Source organism: Haliotis asinina, chromosome 2 (assembly GCF_037392515.1).
Source record: "Haliotis asinina isolate JCU_RB_2024 chromosome 2, JCU_Hal_asi_v2, whole genome shotgun sequence".
Classification (NCBI taxonomy): Eukaryota; Metazoa; Mollusca; class Gastropoda; order Lepetellida; family Haliotidae; genus Haliotis; species Haliotis asinina.
Window position 1 is genome coordinate 94,267,113 of NC_090281.1, and position 20,239 is coordinate 94,287,351.

At 39.7% G+C, this 20,239-nt stretch overlaps 1 protein-coding gene across 3 annotated transcripts in view; it reads right to left on the reverse strand.

Moving 5' to 3' along the window:
- Window positions 1-19,868, reverse strand: part of LOC137274630 (glutamate receptor-like) — a 64,351-nt gene extending 44,483 nt beyond the window's left edge. For 2 of the 3 annotated variants that reach the window (XM_067807930.1, XM_067807929.1), the window contains exons 1-2: window positions 19,452-19,868; window positions 18,648-18,797 (exon numbers count right to left, since the gene is read on the reverse strand). In XM_067807930.1, the coding sequence (XP_067664031.1) occupies window positions 18,648-18,797; window positions 19,452-19,536 (235 nt within the window). In that variant the 5' untranslated portion in view covers window positions 19,537-19,868. The remainder of the gene's footprint in view (window positions 1-18,647; window positions 18,798-19,451) is intronic. The other variant, XM_067807931.1, reaches the window with a different exon arrangement.
- Between the last annotated feature and the right edge of the window lie 371 nt (window positions 19,869-20,239).

Below are 20,239 nucleotides of genomic sequence, written 5' to 3' on the forward strand. Positions count from 1 at the left end.
GCCTAGGGCATCTGTATGTGATGTGTCTTGGGAGAACCTAGGGGAGCGTTCGAGACCAATACCAACGAGTGTTGAGTGACAGCTGCGTTAATCAGTCCGTTTCGAGACAAATCAAACATCCATTAGTAGACATTTAAATTTGTGGAGAATCAAGGTTTCATTTTTCAGTCAATACACATTGTACAAATGATACTACTACTATGGTATCTGTTAGCATCACTGGCTGCAAGCGAAACACCTAGTCATTCTCATTTCTTTCAAAATTAATATGATGATGATTAGAAACTAACTATTCATGGCAAATAGTTCTTCGTACATATCTTATACCAGTTAGTATCTAATTCCCTAATCAAATGGGAATTTGATATGTCATTTATTTAATGTTGGTTTAACAAAGCCCCCGCGGCCGAGCTTTCTGTTTTTGTGCTCGAAACGTCCTCGCAATGACTGGTAATGAAAAAAGCGGTCGTGCAATGGCACATGAGAAATATGCCAAGGTTCACGTCCGTTCAAGGAATCTACGTTTGAGGCTGGAGGAGAGCTGCTATCTAACGTAAGTCATCCAGTTTCTTAATAGGAATACTTCGTGATGCATTTTGAACAACAGATGATTTTGTCTGACTCATCTTTCAAGACATATTAGAAACCGAAACAGGTAGCGTTAGTCACAAACACGTTAACATTAGCCACAGGCACAGGCAACATAAGTCAAATAAGCAGGTAACATTAGTCACAGAAACAGGTAGTATTACTCACCGAAACAGGCAAAATCAGTCACCGAAACAGGTAACATTAATTATAGAAACAGGCAACATTATCCATAGAAACATGTAACGTAAGACAGGCAAAATCAGTCACCGAAAACAGGTAACATTAATTATAGAAACAGGCAACATTGCCCACAGAAACACTAACACCAGTTTCAAAAACGGGTAGCATTACCCACCCAAACTGGTAACATTAGCCGTATAGGACGGAATATGAACATGTTACCTGTTTCGGGTATTATTCAAGACTGCTTGGTCTCTGGCGCTGTGCCAGGAGTAACAGTCACACGACGAAGATACCTCAGAAATGAGTATGAGAAGAGTAGAAATTTGACTTTAGGTCATATTCGTTTCGAGTTATAGCTATATACTTCCATTACTTGTTAGTAGGTTTTGCAGTCAGCTGCTTTCAAGAGTCACGTCACATTATTTATATATTTGCACAGTGTTCGCGTGAACGCAGAAACCTGCTTTTTCCGGTAAGAAATTGATATTTTGCGTGAGTGTTTTGGACGCATGTATGTTGATCTACCTAATTTTAAAAAGTAGCTGAAACCAACAACATTTAAAAATCCTGAAATTTTGAAATGATTCAGGGTTGTAATGAAAATTCACGCGCAAAAGATCTGGTCTGCGAACTTATAACTGTATTTCTGCACGCACTCTGACAAAACCATTTTTCCGAGGTTTCTGCATTAAGGCGAACACTAGTACCACGTAATGTCATCTAACCTCAGCTGAACCACCGTAATGTAACTGTCATCTCATCTGACCTGACACATCTTAAGTAACTGTCATCTCATCTGACCTGACACATCTTAAGTAACTGTCATCTCATCTGATCTGAAATATGTTAATATAACTGTGATCTCACCTAAGCAGAAATTTTTAGTTTAACTTTCATCTCACCAGATCTAAAATGTCATAATGTACCCGCCATCTCCCCTGAGCTGAGACATCATAATGTAACTCTCATCCCACCTGATCTGAAACATCTTAATGTAACTGTCATCTCACCTGGGCTGAAACATCTCAACATAACTGTCATCTCATATAATCTCACAAATCATAATGTAACTGTCATCTCACCTGATCTTAAATGTCTTAATGTACCTGTCATCTCTGTTATGAACGATTTGATTTATTCCGCTTAGGTTATTGCATTCCGCTTACCATTCCCTATTTTCAAAACCAAGTTCATGTTTTCGTAGAACACAAGATGGCGGCCTCCATGTAACCATTGCCATGTGCTCTGGAATAAAGCCTTGAAGCATGAAACGTACACTTCTTTTCAATCTCCTCTGGTCTGAAACATCTTAGTATAACTGCCATCTTAAAGAAAGATCTTAAGAAAGATGTCATCTCACCTGATGTGAAACATCTAAATGTAACGATCATCTCACCTGATCTCATATACCTGAATATGACTCTCATCTGATCTGATCTGAAACATGTTAATATAACTGTCATCTCACCTCAGCAGAAAAGGTTTTAGTTTAACTTTCATCTCACCTGATCTAAATCTCATAATGTATCTGTCATCTTACCTGAGCTGAGACATCATAATGTAACTCTCATTCCACCTGATCTGAAACATCTCAATGTAACTGTCATCTCACCTAGGCTGAAACATTTTAATGTGACTGTTTTCTCAGCTGATGGGAAACATCTTAATGTACCTGTTATCTATCTGATCTGAAACTTCTTAATGTAACTTTCCTCTCACCTGAGGTTAAACATCATAATGCATCATATAACTGTCATCTCACCTAAGCAGAAAAGGTTTTAGTTTAACTTTCATCTCACCTGATCTAAAATCTCATAATGTACCTGCCATCTTACCTGAGTTGAGACATCATAATGTAACACTCATTTCACCTGATCTCAAACCTCTTAATGTACCTGTTATCTGAAATGCCTTTATGTAACTGATGAAATGATTCCTGTGTAAACGTCCTCTGTAAATCCGCACATCCGTAAAACATGGATTAATGATGAACTAGCTAGGAAAAATAGGAGAAAGCGGAGAAATATTTTCTCCTTCATCCCACTGTCCATAACTTAATGTAAAAATCAGTAACGCTCGGCGAACGTTTCAGCACTTTAAGCATCGTACTTAGAAAAATATGTTTCAAGAATATATTCCGGTACTCCTATGTCAAGGGTATCGAATATGATCCCAAAAAGTAAAGGCAAGGGTTCCAAATCCAGTAATGTTCAGCATCTCGAATATGATAGTAACATACCAACTGATATTGCAAACAAGTTTTGTGAAGCTTTGGCTGAATATTCCTGCTCCTCAAATTATCATCCAAAATTTCAGACCCATCAAACACATCAAGAAAAGAAAACAGTGAATTTAAATGTGATGATGGTGAAGAATACAATGAGGTATTTCCATTCCATTCACACTGCGCTATCACAAGCTCACGACCTGGCGATATCTATTACCAACTTTTAAAAAACTTGCCTGAATCTTGTCTCGAAACGTTGCTGACCATATTTGGCTAACGCAACTTCATGGCGAAACGTCATAGTTGTTCCTATTGCAAAGCCTGGCAGGGATCATACAGATCCATCAAATTATCGCCCTATTTCCTTAACTAGCTATCTTAGCAAACCCATTGAGTGAATGTTATATAATCATTTTGTTTGATGTTTAGAAACCAGTAATCTATTCACTGATATACAAAAAAAAATGAATGTGATTTCCGTAAAAACGTCGCTTGCATCAAATTGTATCTGATTCCTTAACGGACAGACAGATTCAAGTCCGCGTGGGATCAACCCTTTCACATAACTTTCATCAAGATCAGGGTGTTCCACAAGACAGCATTTTGTCAGTCACTGTTGTTAGCATTAAAATCAATAATATTTTTAAGGCTCACTATTTGAAGATGGTTTTAATGTTTCTTGTAGAGGTATATATACGCAAAATGTTTAAATACCCCCACCCCCTTACCCCCCACCCCCCATCGAAGTAGTACCGGGTGGGCATGTTCTTAGGTTATTTCGACTCACGTTTAACTTTCCTACCATACATTAAATCACTTAAAACTAAATGCCTAAAGTCACTTTATCTGTTAAAAGCAGTTTCAAATTATAAGTAGGGAGGAGACCAAACTACCCTACTCCACCTATACAGATATCTCACCCGTTCGACACTTGATTACCTTTCCACCGTATATGTTGGAGCCTGTAAAAGTATCCTCGAAATGCTCGATTCTATCCACCATCAAGGTCTCAGACTTTGTCATGGATCCTTTACAACATCTCCTATTGACAGTCTATGTCGAGGCCGATGAGCCATGCTTTAGCCATCGACGTATAAGATTCCCCTTCCAGTATATAACAGAACTATATTTTAATGAGGCCAATACTGCATTTGACTGTGTGTTTAATCCTCTTTATGAGGATCTATACAATAAAAAGTCTTCTCTTGTTCCGCCCCTGGGACTAAGAGTGCTTTTTTCTCCTCCTTGGCAGTTAAGCAGACCTTAAGTTGACCTAACACTGAAAAGATTTACAAAATTGGAAAGAAATGAGTTACAATACAAACAAAGAATATAATCAATCAAAAAGCAAATATAGTACATACAAATTGTAATTTACAAATGGTTCCAAGAATGGTGGCACAGTGGATTGTGCCACTGTCATTGGATCCAGGACAATATCGTCTAGAATACCAGATAACGGTTCTATTTTTACTGCAGAAGCAAACGCCATATTAACGGCTCTTAAATATAATAAACGACGCCCTAACCATAAACAATATATAATCTATTCAGACTCTCTTTCTTGCCTCAGGCGATTGTCTATGGCGGGTTGGTATATGCACAACCCTTACAAAAGTGTACACAAATCTTTATATTGCCACTTTGCAAACCACTGGTTAGCATATGCCCTAAATAGCTTCACGTTAAATACTTGTATATATGTCTCCACACGTTCCGGTTCAAATAAAAAGGGACATAAAAGAAATGTACTCACTTGATTCATGTTCGTTTGAAATGGGTGACTGTGTACAATGAGTGTCGGTACCAACATTTACTGAACGTTCGTATCAAAGAAGAGTATTGGTAACGTTCGTATCAAAGAAGAGTATTGGTAACGTTCGTATCAAAGAAGAGTACTGGTAACGTTCGTATCAAAGAAGAGTATTGGTAACGTTCGTATCAAAGAAGAGTTTCAAAGGGGAAATGCATATTATCGGGAATTGTCTTGATACGATCATATTTATTCATGTTATGTTAGTAAGCCAATGATATGCTTGTTTCATAAAAAAATGTCAGAACAGCAAAAAATATCAATCACCTTAAAATTGCATTTGGACAAGCTTATTCATTGCTTTTGTTCTATTAAGCTGAAGAACTGATCTCACATCTTGTAGAATGAGTCTCTTCTCACTCACCACTGTGTCCCTACTCTTCACGATCAGCGTTGCTTCATTTCGCCTGATGTGTGCAGAGCATTAATGGCGAAACATCTATGTAGCAATATGATGAAACAAAAATGCAACGGGGATAATACCACTTAAATGATATTGACAATCAACAGTATCATTGTTTAGAACGTTAATAATTAATGCTTCTATTTTATTAGTATTGTGTGTTTGGACGGAAGATGGACCACGTTTACACAGATGGATGTGGAAAACCAGACACTATTGACCACTGACGTAACGTCATGGGGATAACAGCGTGACTCAAATGCCACGTACAACCTCCAGAGAGGCTAGGTTTGTCTACATGTCAGACTGTATGATCGTTTTGTCAACATAAACTCATGGCCAGACAACTGATGTTATACTGTGGGTGACCCAGCTGCCCAAGGCGCTATTATTCGCTGTGCGAGTTGTCTTCCTTAAGTATGCCCACTACCTTTGACATATTTCCAGTGAAAGATTCCCCTGATTATTGTTATAGGTTTTTCAACGCAACATCCTGAGTTTCATTATGGTGGAAAGACAAGACATGCTATTTACGATAATGAGTCTGTGTTACACTTTGCTCCACATTCTGAGGACGCTCTATGGGGTAACAACATGTAAACTGTCATTGAAATATTTATATCGAATTTACACACTAACGTGCAAAAGGAATCTACCACCATATGACTGACATACGATGTTCCTCGTCTCTTGTGTAAGTTCAGTTAGTGAAATTACGTTGATTTTGTACCGAGGTGTCGGAGAAAGATCGGACGGGACAGGAAACGCTCGCCATTACACGTACACTCGGTGCATACTGATGCTTGAACCGGACGACATCTGCACATATGCGTGCATACATTTCGCCATTGAAGTGAACTCTAATGAATACGTTCAGGCTTTAAAAGCATTTAATTAAATTTTGAGAGTATATCTGTGACCGAAGACACCTTCGTCCTATCTCACAGAGTCGTTTCCAACTTGAGGCACACGGTGGCAATATACTGGATCTGTTGTGACACGAAGCGGACGTATGAAGAAATAAATAACTTTGACACGACCAATGATCAAAACTACACAGACAGTAAATCAAAGCGTACCTGCCATTCGACACTAAAGGTAGGGACATGCCTGCACTTACTTGTTTCGGCAGGTACATGCCTACACTTACTTGTTTCGTCAGGCACATCACTATGCCCGTGACATCAGCACCAAGCGAGAGACCTTTCAGCGCAATGAGAAGAACCTAGACGATCCTACGGTCAACCATGGGTGATGTCCGTATGTCATCTATCCGCCCTTATCCGTATCCACAGAAATATGCCAGAGTATGTACACGTTATGTCATTGAGCAACTGGCTTCTGTCGGTGTAACTAGCACTGGGCTTCAGAATTTTCTAGAGACTTCTGTTTAAAATGCTGAAAATATTTCTTAGAATGCTAAATATATCACTTCAGTGACAATAACGTCCTTATTGAAATATGTTTTATGAAATGTGTGAAATACACTTTCTCAGGACAGGAACAGGTGGTGCTGCCAGGAGCAACCATGCCCACAAATCACTAGAAGTCTTGATTAGTCTTGTTTAATTCACACATTGCGGCTGTATCACATTTATTCCCATTACTCCAGTCGTAATGTGACGCCATATACGGGACTACATCCAACCGATACTCGACATCGGGAGTTAAAACAGCTGTTGTTAACAGTACGTTGTTAACAGTACGTGGTACAAGTAAAACTTGTACTTGACATGTCATTGCTAGTAATCATACCATGTGTCTTATTGTATTACCGCATTTCGAAATGATGGTCGCCCTTACACATCACTGCACGACACAAAAAGATTTCCATTATCCAAATGCCCCTCAACCTCAAGTAATCTCTATCAGCTCCAGCTTATGGAGTCTACCATTCCCAGTTGCTTAACTACTTTGGTGCATGCCCATCTTATTCAAAGGTCACCCTGTACTTGCAACTAAGCTTTTCAGCCATGGGTCCTTCATCAAAGGTTAAGCCAATGTTTCTTTGACATTCAGAAAACTTTACCAAATTGGATTTGTACCTTGTAAGCTTGGTGTGCTTTTCTATTCCATTGTATGACATCAATGTTTTTTTACTGACAACAGTGTTAGAGGTGGAAGTTGGAGAACACCTCTTGTCATCACTGATATATTCTGCGATTTTTATCACTGTATGTGCTTTCACGCTTGACTGTGTTTGATGATATCGGATGCTGATTATTATATGGCTTCGGCTTACCACACTGACGATGAGTAAACAATGGCAAGATAGCGTGGGCAATTAATGTCTATTATGTAATAATTATTGCACTGACTATTCGGTGCAGTTTTCTGTAACGCTTTCGTACACAATATGTAAATCACTAGCACCATATGCATGTGTATAGCCAGCATAAATGGTGTACCTGCTGCTAACAATATTCATGATTGAAGCACAAATGCGCACACAAAGGAATACGAGACACAACTGTCGTCGTTGGCTGTGATATATTTTTAATGGCGCTGCATGTTCATAGATTTCAGCCATTGAAGATGATCAAATGTACTCTTATCGATGGGATACACAAGTTACATGACTACCGGTCTGGCTGTCATTTCAATGAAATCGAGTGTGTGGGTTGGTGGAGTGTGTGGTAAAGGTAAGGTGCCTTATCTTGAGGGTACGGGTCAGAACCACAGTCTCTAATGGGCATCTGTCCCAAAAGATAGTAGAATTTGTATTTCTTTAGAAAGTGTAATCCGAAAAATCACATGTTGTGTCAGACAGTAATTCCTGGAGGTTATTATCTAAATATGATCCAAAGTCATTTGCGTATTTCAGTAATGAAAATGATCTTAAATCAGTGGTTATGACGCGAACAATATATGACATCGTTGATCAATGATCGATGTTAATAATGAAAGTGTGGGAGCGTTTCGCTTAAGGTCTACCACCGTTATCAATCAGGGCGGTCAAGTACCACCAATACCAATTGTCTTCAGTTGCGATAACCCTTGAACTGAGATCACATTATGCTCTTAGGTCTTGTACTATAAGACAAAAATCTGGAATCGTGGTGACATTCACACGTGCATGTTTTTTTTTTTTTTAGCTGTTTGCAGTTATAGACAGGCTCCAAAACGCTTCTGACCAGTTACTGTCAATACCAGCGTTATACCATACCATACCATGATCCAAGTGGCTAAAAAGAAATGGAAGCGTACAACGTACTTTCTACACATTGGTAAATATGTTTCCGAAAGATACGCATGGTCAATAGCGATCAGCGATACTTTGACATTCACAGAAAACTTTAGGCTTAAATAATGAGCATAGCTGCTATATTTGAAACCGACTAATAGGAACGTGATGCTAAGAAAAGAAATCGTAAGCTGCCAACATGATGCCTAGTTAACGAAGCGCGTTGGAAGATAATCTTCGGTTATATGAAATTACAAAGTGACATTCCACAAGTCTGCGTTGTCGTTAACGGAGATGACGAATCACTGCAGTGACATCTAATACCGGAGTAGAGACACAGCTACAACTTAATGAGTATAATTAGCGTACTGTCTTTGCCATCATTTGGTGTACATGCCACTGAGTTTGGGTATTTGTTGCTAATGTCTTGCTAAATATAATATATTTCTGTAGTTATGGATTCCATCGCGTTTGAGTCACTATCTTCAGCCACGAGATTGTACTGTATGTAAGGAGTTTATATCCGTGAGTTATGACCGTCAGTTAAAGGAAACAATAAAAAAAAGTTTTGTATTGCTCTCCATGTGATACACTGGTCCGCATTGTGTTATTGTGAATGCTTCAGTCCTTGGACCTATGTCGTCATAAGGGGATGCAATGACGTCATTGTGAAGGAAAGGAGCACTTAAAACAACACTGGCTCTTAATCGAATATGATGAAAGATGCTATTGGAAATGAGTGAGGAGATTGTCAGTAATTGCTATATTCCATGTAAAATACATGTAGTTTAATCAAGAAAGTAAAATATTTCAATTCGTGGCTGCACAACCGATGAATATAATATTTAACTATTACTATGCGTTTGGCCATTCTCTAAACCAGAGTGATTTGATCTTGCAAACACAGAGAACCCAACAGTATGAAAAGAAAGAAATGTAAGAATAACCAGTTTCGATTATCCGCTGAAACCAATTCCAAACCAGACAATCAAGCGATATAAGGAAGGACGATTATTGGCATTGTAAGCAGAAGGAGTTATGTCAGCATCGACGTGTATTTTACTTTAAGCACAGGAGCCCCCACACAGGGATCAACGCTTTCGATCAGACGTTGGGGGATCTGAGTGATTTCAACATTTTAATTCGCAGCAGTGCCGCGGTGGACTCGAACTTGGACCTTTACACCGAGTGTCGATCGGTTATTAACCCAGACTCCGTATCTCCATCCGTTGTGAGTGAGTGTGAGACTTAAGCGTTAAACAGACTTGAACAGAAATGACAGACGGTCACGTCACCGTGGAGAGGAGAGAATGTATAAACTGATACGGAACGTACAAGAGAGTTACAAGGTCCGTGAAGAGCTTGCGAGGGGTTTTTGTACTGACATAAAACGAACCGGGTACAAATACTAACTCGTCGTTTAGGACCAGGAGGTAGAGAGTGATTGAACTGGTATGCATGTGTGTCGCCTCAATGTGGAAGGAAAGTGTGAATCTCTACGCGTCTGTGGCTTTTACCATAACGATGAAACCATCAGGCATGAGCATGACGCTGACACACGTAGACAGATAATCCAGTCGGTATCCACACCCTTGATTACGAGTTTCCGTGTGAAATACGGTGTGGAATAACGTTCCCAGAACATGTCATCTGGAAGAAAAACACCTCTGGTTTGGTGGATTGTCCTTGGCGACAAAAACTCTTCATTCATATTCCTGCGGCTCTCTAGCAGGTGTATGGTACTGATAGATTAAAGCTCAAATTTTGTCTAATGTTTGGTTTAAACCATCAACTCTCTCGGCTTAAACCCTCTGCTTAATGCAACATGTAAAAGAACCGTACCACCTTTTGCTGTTATTATTTTATATTTGAAAAAAGCTTTGAATTATTATCATCGTTATATTCTACAAAACTACGATTACTTGCTCAGCAAGAAATTAATGCTTAAAACGATAGCATATTATCCCCAAAATGGCTCTGTGACACGGAACATCGTCATTGAAAGAATGCATACTGGAGATTACTAATCTTCTGTTGCCAGGCGTCTGAATGTTAGTCTGAGCAAGATATCATGGCTTGCAGCTCGTTGCAGCCAAACATGGATAACAAATGACCGTCCCCGTGCAGGCAGACCTCGAGTCTCCACTGCAACCCAAGATCGGTACATCCGGGTACTAGAGTTGCGTGATCGTGCTGTCACGGGTGACAGGACAGTAGCCAGGGTGCCTGGACTTCAAAAGATATCCGGTGAAACTGTAGGGAACAAGTTGAAACGTATCTGAGAGCCAAGAAACCCGACATCGGGGTCGTGCCATGTCGTCACCATCGCGCTCAGCATCTCCGTTATCTAGACGTATCCACTTGGGTGTATATGCATTACCTTTTTTTAAACGTATGTAAAATTGCACGCACTAAAATCTATTTGTGGACGAGTTACATGCTTGAAAATACAACATTTTCGCAACAGATTTCTCAGTCTGTGCGTTCCTTTTCTGGATAGTATATGTACATTGCAGCGAGCATAGTGGGAAGGCTTGTTTGGCAGTATTCTTGCAATATCATAACCGGGGACTGGGTAAATAATTTGTTACATTCAAAATATATAATTATTGGCAATGTCTTTGAAACGCTAGAGAGGTGAATCAAATAAGTAAATATTACTTCAAGTCCAATCTACTCTTTCATAACAACTCGCTTTTATTTGTGGTCCCGAGGCCACAACTCTCGTACAGTTGCAAATCAAAGACGCCAGTCACACACATCTACTTTGACACTGTCACAAGGGAACGTCAATCTGGTTATCAGTTGCTTCTGGTTAACTCCACGAAGATACTATCTTATTAAAGCGTTGTTTTCACTTGATAAGTATTATCGCGTGCAAATGGGAAATACCATTGTCAGTGAAACATGTTGGACGGTGTCTCGAATGTATTCATGAACTGATCATTTCCTGTAAGCAGGCAAACCAGAGGGTATCGGGGATAAAATGATTCTTTTTTTTTGTCAAACAGCCAATAATTCCTGCAAACGCAGTGCTCTACGATTCTCGTTATCGTTGGTTTCATATGATCATGGATGAAAAAGAATGCAGTCGCACAAATCTGCATTTCCGTTAGGTTTCTTGTCATCCGGTCTCTATTCATCGAGATGTACATGTCGATACCAGCTGTGGTCGAGATAATTCAATAATGTGGAGACGGGCGTACATGTCTACACGTTTAACCATATTTCAAGGAGGTATCCACCCACACACGCAACCCGATATTGTACAGACGGATCCATCACAATGTGTATGTGTTCGTGCAGTGAAAATGTAGCTTTATACTCATTTCTTTAGGAAAATACTTCCCATAGACCAGGGTTTAGGTGGAATTTGGGATTTTGTTTCCCCATATTTCTTCAAGTGAATTTGGTCCACGATGAATTTCTGTCTTACCAGTTCCTTAACCCTAACCCAAATAACCCCTATTGAATAAACATAATTATCTGGGCTTTTCATTTGGAAGACGATTTCCAGAATCACCGAGAATGTGTTCCACATGCACGTGTTAAATTTAGCTAGGAAAGAGCGACATGAACTGATACTGGCATATGCCATGTGAATTTGATCGATGACGCAAAAATTTCCACGCTATTTTAGAGACGCTCATCATGGTTACATGCATTCCTATCTCTCCTCAAAATTGCCGTTTTCTTATTGGTTGGGTGCTCTTCTGTTGTATTCAATGTACCTTGCTTATACAACCGTGGTGCATTGTCATGCCAAAAGCAGCACATTCGGTACTTCGTGGTAGTTACTTTTTTATGTCGAATAACATTAAAAGTGACGCATGATGCACGGAAATTACCGCTGTTTTGCGAATGGAAATCGATGGAAGGGAGATAACTCTAAATCGTTTTTTCTTGTGTCTTCCGCAAAATCTAGAGATGGTTACGTCTCCCTTTCCAATAAGTAAATTGTGACAAAACGTTCAAAATATGGTCTCTGTGAATATTAAGAAACAGAGTTACATCGCGGCGACTTTACTAAGACAATACCTACGGGAAAAAACAGCAAGATGAAAGATTCGATTCGTTTGATTCACACTGTTTCACTGAAGTGTACGACCCGATACCCATGCTTTAAACAGATCAAAGTTAACATTGAGGTGTTCGGTAAAATAAATACGTTGTTCACTGGTCCCTTGGGTACCTCAACCCATGAACCCCACCCCCAACGGACCCATTTCACATGTCATAGAAGGCTTAACACCCTACTACATACGTGTCAGTACCTGCTAATAATTTAGAAGGCTGACGTAAAATTACAGATTGATGTTTCCGCCTCAAAATACTTATCAAAGTGATACAGGTTTGAATAAACTTCAAGGTACAGTCCGGAGCTGTAGAGAGGGTGTAGTGGTAGAGATCTGAAGAACGCACTGACGCTGCGAATAAAAAATACTAATTGTTCGATTTCTGCCTGCTTATTGTCATGTGGCCGCGTTTTAGGTTTCGCCCGAAGACAAATGTCTGTCAGCGGCTAAGGCGGGGGCGGAGGAAGCCACAGCTTTGAAAACAGAACATTAACCGAGTTAGCCTTCCGCGATGAAAGATCGAATGGCAAGGCGCTCTGATCCTCTCATGGACCTACACTAACGGTTATCTATCGTTGGACTGAATCATATACACTGCTTATACACGTAGCTGAGTTATGAGCTGGCAGCACGCGATCCATGTGATCATTTGTTCTCATATCATTAACATCATGTCTCAGACTGTCTTGGACAAAGCCAGGTTACAGCTATAAAGTGATATTACTAGGTTAGGCAGTGGGAGGTAACTGATAGCTGTTAATAATTACCCGGGACTGCTTACGCTCCAGCTCAGACACAAATCTTTAACACTTGATTAGATCCGTCCTCGAAAGGCACTCTGGAGTCTCCTCAAACGAACCAAAGAACAGAATGTTCCTGTTGATACGGAATGACCGCAAGAGTAGGAGTGTTCCACGTCGTTCGTCTCAACCGTATGAATAGAAGAAACAAGACGAGAAATGACCAATATCAGGGGTGAATTAATAAGGCCTGTGCGTCTGTTATGATGGTACGGTGTCAGCGCTTAGCTTGGGATTAATGAATGCCTGCCGCAATGGGGCATTCGGGATGTGAATACACATTATTGTATCTAGCCGAGAGATTGATCACAGTGAGAGAACAGATCCACACATTTGGGGTGTGAATACACATTATTGTATCTAGCCGAGAGATTGATCACAGTGAGAGAACAGATCCACGCATTTGGGATGTGAATACCCATTATTGTATCTAGCCGAGACAAGGTTGACAGTGAGAGAACAGGGCCATTCAATCGGGATGCTAACATACATGAGCGTATCTAGCCGAGAGATTGATCACAGTGAGAGAACAGATCCACGCATTAGGGATGTGAATACACATTATTGTATCTAGCCGAGAGATTGATCACAGTGAGAGAACAGATCCACGCATTTGGGATGTGAATACCCATTATTGTATCTAGTCGAGACAAGGTTGACAGTGAGAGAACAGGGCCATTCAATCGGGATGCTAACACACACCAGCTTTTCCAGTCTAGACATTGTTGACAGTGAGAGAACACAACCATGCATTAGGGATGTGAACACATTTCACCCTATCTAGTCGAGACATGGTTCACAAGTTCATGCATTTGGGACATGAGCAAACGTCAGTGTATCTACCATGCATTTTGTCCTCATTATGAGAACCGGTCCTTTGACTACTATTGTGAACACACACTAATGTATAGGAAATAGGGATGTACAGGTACCATGCACGAGATTAACGAACACACACTGTTGCATTAAGTTTGGCGTGGATCCCAGAAAACGCACAATCGGTGCAATATAACTGGCAGAATCTTACAGAGTGGAAACACCTTCACAAAACCTACCACTCGAGAATAGCAACTTCAGAAATCGAATACCTGCAATGTATTATACAACTCAACAGAACATGAATTGTTTTGTCTCTTGCCGTTGGGTTGTCACACAATGTGTTCTGTATCATCTAACTTGGCATGGGTTAGGGGCAGTTTCAAAGAAGCATTACAATTATGTATGCATGTTTTGAATCCATCAAAGTTGATAACACAATTACTCTTAAGTTCCGTATGAGGTATGAAAGTATCCATTTCCAACGTTCGCACATCTAACAGATTTCAACAATCGGTGTAAGCATTATATTGATACAAAACATCGGTTCTGCATGTCCTGATCATCCGTGAAGTCTTCAAAGGTCATTATTTCCTCTTAAAACCCGAATTTTAATGTTTTTGAAGAGACTGTGTTTTGTGACATCGAAGCAAAGCAACACTTCAAACCAAATTGATTTGCAGTTACACAGATCTTGTATCAGAAAAACCTGTTTGGATTCCACCGATGAGATTTGCTGCCTCAAACGTGCTCATCCATGCCCGCGTTCACACACATCGTGCTGACGGTTTCCTAACTACTGGGAGCAACACATTTACATATCATTTCACGGAGACATAATTCAGAAGTACTGTGTTTTGATTACAGGTCTAGAAGTTATAATATTTCAGTCGAAACCTGAATGAATCTACTGACCCACTGATAATGATAAAAACATTACAGCATTATTTGACAAAAGAATAAAACGAGTTCATTGGGTCTCAAATAAATATACACCGGGGAGAGGCACTCTTTTAACCTCTTGAGCAAACGCATTCTCTAACTCCTTTTAAATGACCTAAAAGCAGTTTAACACACAGACCACCCCTAGTAACTGTGCAGCTGTTTAAACATTCAGATATTCATTAAATTCCAGGTTAATAGCATTTTTTTATACGCAAGGGAATTTACGGATTTTATAATCGGTTTTTCAGTTATATTATTTTTATTGCCTGACTTGACGTCACTTCGAACGTGTTTATTCGCTGAATATGACCCGTATGACGTTGTTGGAAGTTCTCAAGCACATATTGACATTTGAAACTCAAGTGAAATAGACATGTTAAAATGGGATAAGGCAATGCTTTTCAGTATCTCAATGTGTGCATTCTCTGAGGTATGATTGGGTTCATCGCTGTTGGAGTTAGTGAGTTAGTTGGGTGTAACGAAGATCTTACCTTCTCTTTTCTTTCACAGAAAACCGAAATGAGGGACGGGTCTCAGACGTTAAATACTTTGATAACTATACACTTAGGATCTCAAACAATGAGACTGATATTTCAACCAACGGTCATTAGATTCTGACGTACCTAAGGGAGACAACTCTCACAGCGTTAAATCGCAAACATTGTGTCCCACAACTAAAAGTGCTTCTGAACCCATACTCAAGAAAGTCCAATGGTATTATAAAGCTTTATCTGTAATTACTGCACGATCTTAAAGTACACTGTCACCAAAGCCATCGGAGTTCGAAAGAAGTGCCCAATATATAGCTCAGATTCTACAGTCTCTTTATCCTACGTATGACAGATGCTTCGTGCATCATCTGATGCTATTAAAGGGAATCTTATTCCCTCTTTTGGACGATTTACCGATAGTGAAAAACATTTGACTCAGAACTCAATGAGCCATTAATCAAGACACTTTCTAATCCAAACTGACACTGTCCTGATTAACTCGGTATCATTTCAGTTGTAACGGTCAATAGTGGTGACGTCAATTCCTCTAAACGAGATACAATGCCTTGGTGCACAACATCGGGAGGTGGTCCTGTGTAAAGTATCGCCAAAAATCGTTATGTGGAAATGCCAGTTCACATAAATAAGAGGAGATGTTCATTTGTTTGAGAACAATTCTACATTTACCAGTGAAAGAACAAGAAGAAAAACCAATACCATTACAATGGCCACGTAGTGACATCAATTACAATCTCATATATGGACAAAAGATCAGACCTCCAGGAACAGGCTTTGTCTGCTCCATCCTCAATGTGTAGTCAAACAGATAAGATGTAAATTCAACCACACTGTTAGAGCAGGAGATGCTTGAAGTGAATTTGAATCATTATACCTATTATTGTCAATCAAAAATCTAAAACAGAATCCCTTGATGTGTCAATACTACGGTATAAGTTGCAAGTATTTCAGTTTCCTTTTATTTGTTAAATCAATACCCTTATTGTCAGTTGATACAGACATATCAATTGTATTGTATTATCAATAGTAATTATACATCTTACGTTTTAGTGTACTTATCGACGAGTTCCATGACCACATGCGTCAACAAACAATGTGAATCTCAAACGAGATGTCACTCTGACTTTGGCCAATCACCCGAGACACAGCTGTAATCAGCAATGAGGTACGACCAAAAACTATTATCCTGGATTCGAAACTCAGATTGTCTAGGCGAGCTTATCAGCACCGCAACCGTGTTCGTCTCAGTGAATATACAAACTTCAAACGCTTCTTAACAATATTATTCCACATTTGTATCAGACAATGGTTTTGTTATATCATATAAAACCTAAGAAAATCTTTAATCATACAGAAACTACACAACAATAGAGGAGATAACTCCACAGCCGAAGGCACTTCATGGGTCCTTTCTTTCTTGACTTTGATACAATATTATTCGATGGAGCAGAGAATATGTGATAAATTGACTGCCAAATATTTCGTGTTTGCTACTTAGTTGTCAATATTTAATTTTGAACCGAAGAAATGAGCCAGAAACACTCCAAATATGATACTTTTCATAGGATCGGCCCCGAAATGATAAATGCGTACTGGACTACCTATTGGCTGCTGAAAGTCGTTATTGATCTTGGTTTGATAATTGCCATATGAATTATATAATGTGAGTTGCCAATGTTCAACGAAATATAGAGAAATTTGGTGATGGGGTCAGACTCAAATAGTGTTTAGTTGAGGCATGGGAAATAAGACCGTATTTGTTGAATGTAGAATTGATTAATCAATGTAAACGTTGTGAATGGAAATGTGCGATAAAGATTTCATAGCCCATGATTATTGCAAAACAGCTGTAAATGAAACAGTTTGGGTTATGAATCACTTAAACAAGATCGAGCTAAAGTGAATTAATGTTATATTCAAGTTGAAGTGCCATTATTTTTCGTGGAATGACCGAGCTCAATTTTGAATTTGTGATAAAGGCCTATGTGTCAAAAATACCTTTGATAATTATATAATTTCCCGCCAACAATATACTCGTGCAAAAACACACATGACGAAGTTAATATCTTTCTGGAGAAATAATAAACTATTTGTTGAACTATATTGCAATAAAATGATAAAATGCACCATTTAATAATTTCAACACAGAAAGCATAAGGCCTGGTTTCTACATTAAACAGCAAAATATTGTTTAGTAGGAATCAAATACTTTGTCAGGTCAAAGGGGCACGGGAATCTAACTGATGATGAATTTCAGAGATTTGACCAAGATGTTATAATGACAGTAATTGATCTGTTTTTAACACGACCGTGTCAGGTGCCCTCTTACTCAAACCGCTAGGGCTGGAGAAACCAATGTAGCCAACGTCGAGTAAAATTAAAAGGCAGTTGGCATCATCACAAAAACCTGGAACAGTTAGTAGATCAATTGTGAACAAGGCACTTCAGGCTGTGTGAGACTATTGAGAAAATCGAAACTAAATGAATGCGCCGCATAAAGGAAGCGTAAACCAGACCTATCAGAAAAACCGAAAGGACAGTGAATACGATTTTTGTCCAATTATGAGCTTTGGGCCCAAAGCACACTCAGGTTCGTCTTATCGGTACATTTTTCGATAGTGACATTTATTTGAAGGCTTAAGGTAACACGATTTCTTGTCTTTGTTACGGATACAATTAGAACAACAGCTCTTTAATGCCTTGCCTGGGATGATAGTTGCCTCCCAAGTACAGGACAATAGAAATCGGTCCCCTCTGAAACGCGGGACCCAGGTGATTTTAATGCTTTTCATTAGCGGCATTGGCGAAAGAGGATTGAATTTCTGATCTCCCGGTGTAAGGGCCGCTGCAGTAATTCCACAGCTAGTCATTTTCACACATCTTAAATGCCTTCAGGGAGGTTCCGATATCATCAAAAATTTATATTAATCTCAACGGTGATAAAACATTATTGGTGGAGGCTGGACCACTGTCGATAGTAACTTAATTACAAAGCGTTTGTAACGGACTAGATTTCTATGGTATCTATAGATACATGAGGAGGTACCTCTAGTAGTGTGATATTGGATTGTATGTGTTCAGAATGGGGTGGGGTACTTACCGGCATTGGTGAAGTTGAAACTGTCTTTAACGTCTACAGCTAGGGTATGGCTTTCTAGAGGTATACGAGAATCACTTTTATTGTTGTATCTCTGTATAGCTTTCTCAACTATAGTCGCTAAATCGATGGTTTTCTCGTCAAGCAAGAGACCTGTAACGAAAGAACGCCAGTGTGAGAACAGGGGGAGTGCGGGATGCACACAGTATGAGTAATTAAGAATGATAGGACAGGACGCCAGTGTCAAAGGTCAACAGTTCCTGCAGGGTGTGCTGATGATGGAGCAACGGCGTGCACCAGGGAGTTAGTCGACCCATGATCGAGTCTGGTGTTCTATCTCCCATATCACAATCTGTGTTTACCATATGCTTAGGCATTGTAGCCTAGCAAGCAAATGGACAATTAATAGCAGCATCATTGGTAAACGTGTAGCAGTATTGATTATGCTCTAATATTCCACAAGTGATTTATCAAACATTGTTGATTGTGGAAGGAAACAAGGAACCCATTTGGACAACATACGTAACCGATGTCGATCAATGTATGTGTTTATGTTATTTCACCTTTGTATTATAATATCATTGGTGGGGTATTAATTCTTAATCGGCTGTTTCAAATCCAACGTCCGTGACGTCCTGTTAGAATATTATTGCTGCTGACTGGAAGTGTATGGTTAGGGTAGCCAGCTTAATGGGTGATAAAATATCAAAGAAATGTTGAGATAGGCTTTAAATGACCGAAGTGTTATTCTCTCCCTTTTGGGACCAAAAGGGTTAACCCAAACAGATAGTAAAGTTATTTACTTACCGATATGTACCATATTTTCTTTGGCTATACATATTCGAAGAAGAAATATCACACAACAAGTAAATCCAAATGTACGGAACTTCATCGTCCAAACGCTCGTGACGCTCTAATGGCGATCCAGTGGTCAAATTCGTGTCACAGAAAACAAACCAACGTGCTCATGTGAAATCTGGAAGTCCTCCACGCGCATGCGTGTTTCCTGCCTGTTATGTCATGCGATTCCTGGTCGAAATCCACGGGTACAGGCTAGTAATGGAATTAAGAGAGTCTACGATAACAGTGTTTGCTCTCGTTTCCTCTCGGGCTCCCAGTAATATCCTCTATCCTCCTGCGTCATGATCGGCGACTGGTGTAGTGAGTCTGGGCAGGTTTTGAGCAGCGATATTCAGTCACTCAGGACGCGGTCGAGAACACGATGAGTGGTCGAAGACTCTCAGCCAACTTATATTAAGCGCTGGTATTGTATCTCGATTCGCAGTGGCTCTTTTTATGCGGCCGGTACGATTAAGAGGAAAATAACACAATTAATCTGATGTTTGGTTCCATGCAAGGTAATTTCGCGTCAAGCTGAGAGGCGAGAACGTGTGAATGCTAGGGAATTTCACAGCCTGGCGGATCCTTGCTTTTAGACATAAATATTGTATGACGGTATTTGAGATCCTATGTCATGTTCATTTCACGCCGAGTTGTTGATGTTTTTGGAGCCGTTTTCTCGCTTAATCTCTCATCTGATGATTGTTCGCCAATAGATTCTCTCACACCGCTGACTCTGGAATCCAAATGTCACT